Source organism: Ictidomys tridecemlineatus, chromosome 2, assembly GCF_052094955.1.
Source record: "Ictidomys tridecemlineatus isolate mIctTri1 chromosome 2, mIctTri1.hap1, whole genome shotgun sequence".
NCBI lineage: Eukaryota > Metazoa > Chordata > Mammalia > Rodentia > Sciuridae > Ictidomys > Ictidomys tridecemlineatus.
This window is the reverse complement of record NC_135478.1, coordinates 133646511-133656102: the sequence shown is the minus strand read 5'-3', so window position 1 is coordinate 133656102 and position 9592 is coordinate 133646511. Positions and strand designations below refer to the sequence as shown.

At 42.7% G+C, this 9592-nt stretch overlaps 1 protein-coding gene across 1 annotated transcript; it reads right to left on the bottom strand.

The window, feature by feature from the left end:
* Positions 1 to 5360: 5360 nt before the first annotated feature.
* LOC101956910 (sperm motility kinase 1) lies at positions 5361 to 6887 on the bottom strand. Its single transcript, XM_078027759.1, has one exon. The coding sequence runs from the start codon at positions 6885 to 6887 to the stop codon at positions 5361 to 5363; it is 1527 nt and encodes a 508-aa protein (XP_077883885.1).
* Between the last annotated feature and the right edge of the window lie 2705 nt (positions 6888 to 9592).

Below are 9592 nucleotides of genomic sequence, written 5' to 3'. Positions count from 1 at the left end.
AAGGGGGGTCATTCTAATTAGATTCTGATAGATCTGGGGTAATAGATTCTTCCTTTGCGCAGGTGAAGAAAATGTCTTTTGGAGGAAGAAATCTCTTCATCACTCAAACTTGGAAAATGACGTTAGGTCAAACTTTCAACTATTTAAAAGAATTTTTTTAAGTGGAAAATTCTTTATTATGTTTATTTCACCACAATTAAAATTCTTTCTTTTTTTCAACTGTTTAAGTTTTGGAAAAAATAAAAAGAAGAAGGAGATTCTGTTCTCAAGATCAGAAGACAGAGAAATAGCAAGTAACCTTGCTTTATTAAGAAATTGCAGAATAGTATTGAATGTGATAGGGTAGAGGAGGAAAAACACTTTTTGGCTGAAACAGCAGTTAAATTATGAATTATATTGTAACAAAGAACAAGAACATGTGAACTGTTGTATAAGAGAGAGGGAGAAAAAGAGAGAGAAAAGTAGGTAGTGATTAGCATTAAGTCTTTAAGGGGATTCTCCCCATCCAATATAAAAATAATTCAATTTTGTAAGCGAATCTGTATCTGAGCTTCAAATGTATATTGAATTACTGAATTAAGAGCTGTGAAGAGATCAGTCTTGATACTGTTTCTTTTCTTTCCTACGTACCCCTGAATTTGAATTGATTCTAAACTCAGTCTTGAATCTCCAGTTCGGTCACCACATCATCCCGACCTAAGGATCTAATCCACTATCATGTTTTCAGCAACCCAATTTTTGCTAACCAATCTTTAGAACAATCACTCTCCTGAACTTCAGTTCAATTTTTTAAATTGCTCTTTGGATTGGGATGGCACACCAAATTCAATATTTACTCCTGAGAATCTCCTATTGAAAGCACTCTGCTTCTTCCTGGATACTGACATCTGCCTTGTAGCAGAACACCGGGATCTTGACTCTGAACATTTTTGTAAGTAAGCTAGTTTAAATCTGCTTAGGAAATTCTTTCATAAACCCACACATCTCTTGCTATGGCCATTTCTAGGAAAAGTTAAGGTCCAAATTCTGTGACTATTTCATGCCTGATTTTCAGTTCCCCATGTATATCTTATAGATTTCAACTTTCTAGTAGCTTTATATTATATTCATTGATTTTCATGTCTGTTTTAGAAGCATAATTCATAAATATATATCCTTGTATACAAAAAGACAAGGGTGTTTGAGCATCTTTCTATGAGATAGTCCCAAATACAAATTTTTGGAAGGCCAAGTACTTTTCCCTAAGTGTCTTCTTTTGAGGGTTACTTTTAGTTTCTTAGGATATTTTTTTTATTGAGACTCACTCCATTCTTTTACGGAATAATTAGTCATTAGGAGAAAAACAACTATTTAGAATTTTTCTAATTTCAAATATCATATATATTTTTCCTCTTATTTTCCATTTATAATTTTTACTTTTTTTTTGTCCTACCTGAGAACTGAACTAATGTAATATGAGAGTATATACTTACATGCTACAAGCTATGTGGTGGATAAGAGATCCCTAGCCAAATTCCTACTCCTTTTCCTTTACTTATCTTTTTTTTTTTTTTTTTTGGTATCAGGGATTGAACCCAGATGCACTTCATCACAAGCCATATCCAGGCCTGTTTTATTATTATTATTTGTTATTTTGACACAGGAGTTTTCTAAATTGCTTAGGACCTGTCTAAGTTGCTGAGGCTGGCTTTGAACTTGTGATCCTCCTGCCTCAGCCTCCTGAGCCACTAATATTACAGGTGTATGCCACACTTGACTCCTTTCCCTTGTAGGTGAAGTCATTTGTTTTCCCAGAGAGTGTTAACAGGAAAATTTTCTTTTTTTAGTTAATAGCAGAGAACATGAAACACCATTTAAAAAGTAAATGTTGCTTTCCTTGCATCAAAATTAAAAGTTTGGTTTATTTGTTTCTTTGGAGTGGGGGGTTGGCCTTGGAGCTATTTTGAACTTGAAAGAAGAAATTCCTCATAAACTTTGCTTTTTATCAACCCACATTTCACAAGACTGGAGGTATTGAAAAGCAACACCATGAGAAGATGGTGAAATCAGATTTTGATCAGCTACACACTTTCACAACTTAACCAGGAATATCTATAAAATTAAATAGCAAAACACATAATTGGTATTCCTAACAATTCACTCACAAGGACAAATTTCTATTGATAAGAAACCTTCTCCCCAAAAAGAAAGTGAAATTGCTCCATAAATTATGAAGAGGCTGTTTCCATGTGCAGCTCTTTAATTGCATCTGACAGGACTGCTGCTCTGAAGCTCTCCTAATGCACTTGCTCCTGAATTAGTAATAGGTTTCCAACCTCAGTGCATTTGCCACTTGAGCCTCTTTCCCTTGGCTTTCAACCTTTTTTGGTACAGCAGACTGAATCCAGAGATGTAACTAGCCTGGCTTCCCTTTTCTTTATTTCTTTATTAAAAAAACATATAATCCAAAAATATAACATTAATTTATAATGATCTCGGTTGAAACTTCTACATGCAGTGCTTCAGTATAAAGGAAACATTTCTATTCTCCCTCCAAATCTGATTCTGAATTTACTTGAATATCAACGAAACTGATAAAGCACATTTCCTGAATCTCTTTATGACAGACTTCCTCCAGTACCTCAGAATTTTTTGCTTTTGAAAAACATTCAAATGAAATTTGAGAGAGAAAATCTGATTCCTTTTATAATTTTGAGGGGGGTGACTCAAAGCAAAGCAGGCTTTTTAGAAACGGATAATCGGAAAATCGAATATGGTTATTAGGTTGTTCTCAGCTGTCCCTGGGATCAGCTACAAAAAGGGCCCCTTAATGCAAAACCATTTAGCTCTACACTCTTATCATCTCTAGGCTAGAGGGAGGAAGGCTCACCACCCAGCAACCCTCTGGCCACCTGCTAACCCAGCCCCATTTTATCTGCTGAGTACCACGGATGGCAGAAGAAGAGAGCTGCCTAAGGCAGAGCAGAGAGGGTGCTGTAGAACTCTACCCAGAGAATCTTCAGATCCCACTTGATGATCACACTTACTAGGGGTGGCTGCTCATAAGAATCAGATGCAGAATGAAAACTTCTGGATGCTTTCACTCCACCCTCAAAGATTCTGACTCAGGAGAGGAAATGCAGCTCAAGCCTCAGCACTACTTAGTTTCCTAGAGGACACAATATCCAGCCAGGAGAGTATATCTCTAGGCTGAAGAGTAACCCACTATCACCTCTTTGTTTACTTCTACAAACTATAGGGTTAATCTTCAAACTTGATAAATCCTCTGCTGTTTCTAGGGGTTTCTGTTTCAATCCATGGTGTTATGGTTTAGATATGAGGTGTCTCCCAAAAGCTCATGTGTGACAAAATTTAAGAAAGTTTGTATAAAACAATTGTTATGAGAACCTTATTCCAATCAGTGAAATAATCCCCCTTAGAGGGATCAACTTGGTAACTGTGGGCAGGTAGGGTGTGGCTTGAGGTGGTGGGTACCTAGGGGCATGCCTTTGGGATTTATATTTTGTCCTTGTTAATCAGAGCTTTATCTCTGCTTCCTGGTCATCAGTTCCCTCAACCACACTCTCCACCATGATGTTCTGACTCACCTCAAGTTCTGGGAAAGGGAGCCAGCATTCTATGGACTGAGAGCTCTAACAATGTGAGCCCCCAAGTAAACTTTCTTCCTCTAATTGTTCTTGTCAAGTCTTTTAGTCACAACAGTGAAAAAATTGACTAAAACATAGGGCATAATTGAAACCAGTCTTGAAAATCAGTATCAAGATCCATTCTCCCAGTGTTGAACATTGAACAACACCCAGGCAAGAGCAAAAAAGAAAAAAAAAATATTTACAGGATAGAAGAGGTGGCAGGGAGGGGGACAGAGGGAGTCCTGAGGAGAGGAGGGGTTACATACCAGAGCTGGTGCCCAAAAGTGGGGGTGTCTTTCCCCTTTTATAGATTTCAGGTTTCCTTTCTTTTCACATCCCCCTCTTACTCTTACCTTGCTTTCATGACCAAAGGTGAGAAAGGAGCCTTTCAGGGGTACTTCTCCCTTTTTTCCATCTCTACCCAGAAAGGCAGGAAGGGAGCTGCCTAGGGGGGCATTCATTAACTACTCCTTGCTGGGAGGAAGAATTCCCTGGATGCAGGTGACCTTGGCAACAAGTAGGAGGAGGGGGAAGTGCTCTGGAGGTATTAGCATTTTATTACCTTTTGAATCAGCAGGGGTCTTCCTGACTCAATTACTCATCATCTACACTGTCTTTTTGCCCTGTTGTCAATCCCTCTCTAATTAAGAGAATTCTTGCTGCTGTAAAGGGATGTGGGCTATGATTGCTCTGGCTGATTCTGGCTGAAAGGGGGAGACTTGGGGCAAGGAGTTTGGGTTTCCCTTTTACAAGTGTTCTGGGTCAGTTGAGGGGACTGTGGTAACAGTCCCAGAGCTGCAGAGATGCCAGGGCTGCAAGATGCACAAAACCTCCTGTCCTATCATGAGCTTTTACTACTTTTTGTGTGCACTTGATTATACAAAAAAAATAAAAATGTCAACAGAAACCAAGGGTAATTCCACATGGGTGCAGTGCTTTCATGTAAGTAGCATCCCTGAGATTTCACACTTCTGCTCCCCAAATCCATGTGGTCACTGTCTGTGACCTTTAGCAGTGACCAGAAGGTGGGAAGGATGGCTGGCATGTGGTGAGACACCCAGCCACTGCTGTAGGCAGGCTTGCCCCTATGCACTGCCAAGCTCTTGCTTTCCTGTACATGGGATTATGGAGATGAAGCCATAGAACACTCTACAGTTTCTAATGCCTTGCCATGGGTGTCTTCAACAGCTGCAACCCACCTGAAGGTCTGAAGATCACAAAAAGGATATTCTCTAGCCAAAATGACTAGCTCAAAGTCAATCAAGTCTACACAAGCTCAAGGGGAGCAAGTCCCCACCTACATTGGCTCAAGAAAAGTGAGTCTATCAACACTGGCTCAAGGTGAGCAAATATCCACACTGGTTGGGAGAGGGAGGCATAGTGGTCCATGCCTTGAGTGCTGGACTCTGGCCTTGCCCTAAATCTTCCTAAATTTTCCTTCTTAAAACACACACACACACACACACACACACACACACACTTGCTTTTTTTCAATCTTTGAAACATTTTTATTGTACTATTTGTGAAAAAAATAATAAATTTCTTATTTGAAAGTGACCAGAAACAGCAGGACAGTGGAGAAACAGCAGGACAAATAGCAGGACAGGGGGATGTGACCCAAGGCAAAGTCTCTATGAGGTGTCTTCGCAGGTGGGGGCAGAGGAGACTCCTGGTGGACCCAGATGCGCTCCTGCCTGGAAACCTGTTGGCACACCTCGGTCTTCGGGCTGTTCATTGGTTCTGTTGGTCTTGGCTGGGGATTTTCACTGGAACCACTGTGCTCCTGAACAATGACCGACTGAAGCATGGGATGAAACACAGCTGTCGAAGGCAGGAGACAATACTCTTCCTCACCCTCCTCCAACCCCTGATGCAGTGGTGGGTTGGCTCTGTGGAGGAAGCTTGGGAGGTGGAGCTGCGGTCCTCTGTGATCTCCCTACTGAGGCTGGAGGGGTCGGTTGTGCTGGGCACAGGGTGGTGCTGGGAGGCTAGGCTGGGAGGGGGTGTGTCCACGTGGAAAAAGCGGAGACGAATGCCAGGCACGCTGGCACTGCCACCACCCTTCTGCAGAGACGGTTTGGCCTCCTCTGGCTGCTGCTGCTGCTCACAGGGCAAGTGAAGGGCAGGCTCACTGGAGCACTTCCTGGGGTCGACCCTAGGAGGATCTGCAGGGTCTGGGCGAGGCCCTACCACCCGACGCTGCAGGGGCTTCTCCTGGCATGTGCAACCCACCCCCTGGGTTCTCTGGCACTTGAGCAGGAGGTAGGTAGCCATGGCATCATCGTATTTCTTATGTGACAGGGACACCCAGATGTTATAGGGGTCGTAACCCATGTCGAACATGGTTGTTATAATGGCAGGATCAGGGTGGATGGGGAGAGCCTCGCCAGAAGGACGGGGTGAATCTTCCTTGCCCTGGCTCAGCCATGGGTGGCTCATTATCTGTTTTAGGCTGGGCCTCTGCCTGGGGTGCACCTTCAGAATCGCAAGGATGAGGCTCTGAGCTCCCTTGGAAACATGTTCAGGAATGCCATAGGCTCCCTCCATGATCAGCCTCCTCACCCGCCCAACACTGTTTGCTATAAATGGGCGGCTCCCTGTCAGCATGAAATAGAGAACCACCCCCAGGCTCCAGATGTCCGCCAGGGGGCCCTCGTATTCCTCCCTCCGGACAACTTCTGGGGCAAAGTATTGGAGAGTGCCCCAGAACCGGCTCAGCTTCCTCCCGGCTGTGAATCTGGTGCTCAGGCCGAAGTCAATGAGTTTCACGGTACCACTGGCATCCAGCACGAAGTTCTCGGGCTTGAGGTCCAGGTGTGCGATGCCCTTGTCATGGCAGTACTGCACAGCGCGCACCATCTGCCTGAAGAGTCTGCGGGCCTGCTCCTCAGGCATGCCACCAGGCTCCGAGATGAGGCTCCGTAGATGTCCCCCACCTGCATGCTCCATGATAATGTACACGTATTTGAGGGTCTCAATGACCTGGAAGAGTCGGATCACGTTTGGGTGATCCAAGCCCGCCATCATACGGGGTTCAGATAGGAAGGGGAGGTTCCAGCCTACTTTTGGCACAACCTTCACCACAACCTCTGTCCCCGTGAGGCGATGGCGGGCAAGTTTCACCTTGGCGAAGCCCCCTTCTCCAATGTCCCGCAGAAGTTCATAATGGTCGGTGATGGCAGGCTCATAGGAGCCCCGCCCTCGTCTCTCTACACTGTTCTCACTACTCTCACTGCGAATCCTACAACGGAACACCATCTTAGGATGCTAGCTTAAAAAAATATAATAAACCAAAACAAATAACCAAAATAAAAAAGCCCCAAAAATGAAAGCAAAGAAACAAAAGGAAAAAAAATCAAATCAAAAAACCCAGAAGACCACAACCACCAACCACCAATCACCAACCACCAGCCACCAACCACCAACCACCACAAAACGCGCTAACTATCTGGGAGTCCGACAGGTCACCACCAAGAGCTTCCTGTACATATGGACAAAAACCCAGTGGTGGCCACTCTCTTATATACCTGCTCTTTGAAATTCCCTCACAATGGCCATGCTGAACCAAGCCCACCCTTTTTACCTTATAAGGACAAAAGTCAAGCTGAACCAGGGCCTGCCCTTATCCCCTTATAAGGACAAAACACCACCCTGAACCAAGGGCCCTGCCCTCATTTCCTTATAAGGGAACAAGCCAAGCTGAACCAAGGGCCCCACCCTGATCTCATCATAAGGACACAAACCACACTGAACCAAGGGCCAGCAGAAACATCAAAGTCCTGCACATGTCAAAACTTCTCTGGTATAAGCACTTCTCCTAGCTTATGAACTATCTTAAGTGAGAACAGGGGTGGATCTTATTTTAGATGCCCAGAGCCCAGTATAGAATTTAACCCCTTGGAGATTTCCCTTAATGTTGATTCGTTGGGTTTTTGTTTTGGCCGACTGGGTGGACTAATAGACAGATGTGCAGATAAAGAGGTAGATGGAGGGATGGATGGATAGATGGAAGGAAGGAAGCATGAATAGTTAGATGTATGATTATGTGAGGATGACCTTAGGCCTGAGCCTAAGCAACTCCATTTTTAAAACTCTATTTTGAAACCTGCAGTCTCACCAGGCACATTCAATATATCCAGTATGGCCTCAAACAAGTTACTTTCCCTCACCCTGATAAACATAGTGAAGCCTCTGGCAGGTTGTCCTCCCCTGATCAGATGAGAAAGGCAAAAAGATCAGGGTGGAGATCACCAGACCAGATGTTTCTGACCCGAGGATAAATGATATCATGAAGAAATCCGGTGGTAGCTGATAAGGACTGAAAGGGGGGTCAAAAGCCCCCAAATTCACTATAAATAGTAGAGTTGATGAACAGAGATTCAGCCAGCCGAAATAAGGATGCACTTGAGCTGGAGAGCCTGATGAGGACCTGGACTGACATCCCATCAGTTGTCATTATTCTCATCCTCTGCAGGATCCTCATTGCTCTCAAACTCTACCACCTCGTCTGGATCTTGATGAGAGCTGCAACTTCTCCCTACGACCCTCTCCTCAACCAGTTGTCCACTCCACGCCAGGAAAAACCTGCCTTGGTTCTGGACCTGTTCACTGTGATCTGAGTGAGTGTGCGTCTGTTGGACTTAAAGCCTAAGGTTTAAGACTTTTTTATTATTATGTAAATTATTTTTATTTATATATGACAGCAAATGCATTACAATTCTTATTACATATATAGAGCACAATTTTTTTATATCTTTGATTGTATACATAGTATATTTACTCACACCAATTCGTGTCTTCAAACATGTATTTTGGATAGTAATGATCATCACATTCTAACATCATTAATTATACCATGCTCCCTCCCTCCCGCTCCAACCTCTCTGCTCTATCTAGAGTTTGTCTATTCCTCCCATGCTCCCGCTCCCTATTCCACTATGAATCAGCCTCCTTATATCAAAGAAAACATTTGGCATTTGGTTTTTTGGGCTTGGCTAACTTCACTTAGCATTATCTTCTCTAACTCCACACACATTTACCTGAAAATGCCATGATTTTATTCTCTTTTATTGCTGAATAATATTCCATTGTGGATATATACCACATTTTTTTTATCTATTCATCTATTGAAGGGCATCTAGGTTGGTTCTACAGTTTAGCTATTGTGAATTGTGCTGCTATAAACATTGATGTGTCCCTGTAGTATGCTATTTTTAAGTCCTTTGGGTATAGACCAATGAGAAGGATAGTTGGGTTGAATGGTGGTTCCATTCTAAGTTTTCCAAGAAATCTCCATACTTCTTTCCATATTGGCTGCACCAATTTGCAGTCCCACCAGCAATGTATGAGTGTACCTTTTCCCCCACATCCTCATCAACACTATAGTTGTTTGTGTTCATAATAGCTGCCATTCTGACTGCAATGAGATGAAATCTTAGAGTGGTTTTGATTTGCATTTCTCTAATTGCTAGTGATGTTGAACATTTTTTCATATATTTGTTGATTGATTGTACATCTCCTGAGAAGTGCCTCTTCAGGTCCTTGGCCCATTTATTAATTGGGTTATTTATTTATTTATTTGGTGTTTAGCTATTTGAGATCTTTTTATACCCTAGTGATTAGTGCTGTATCTGATGTGTGAGGGGTAAAGATTTGCTCCCAAGATGTAGGCTGTCTATTCACCTCACAGATTGTTTCTTTTGCTGAGAAGAAACTTTTTAGTTTGAATCCATCCCATTTATTGATTCTTGATTTTAATTCTTGTGCCACAGGAGTCTTATTAAGAAAGTTGGGGCCTAATCCCACATGATCGAGATTAGGGCCTACTTTTTATTCTATTAGATGAAGGGTCTCTGGTTGTATTCCTAAATCCTTGATCCATTTTGAGTTGAGTTTTGTTCATTGTGAGAGTTAGGGGTTTAATTTTATTTTGTTTCAGTTGGATTTCCAGTTTTCCCAGCACC

What these genes read in the sequence shown, in the direction of transcription:
- LOC101956910 (XM_078027759.1), bottom strand. Translation starts at nt 6,887, where the DNA reads ATGGTGTTCCGTTGTAGGATTCGCAGTGAGAGTAGTGAGAACAGTGTA.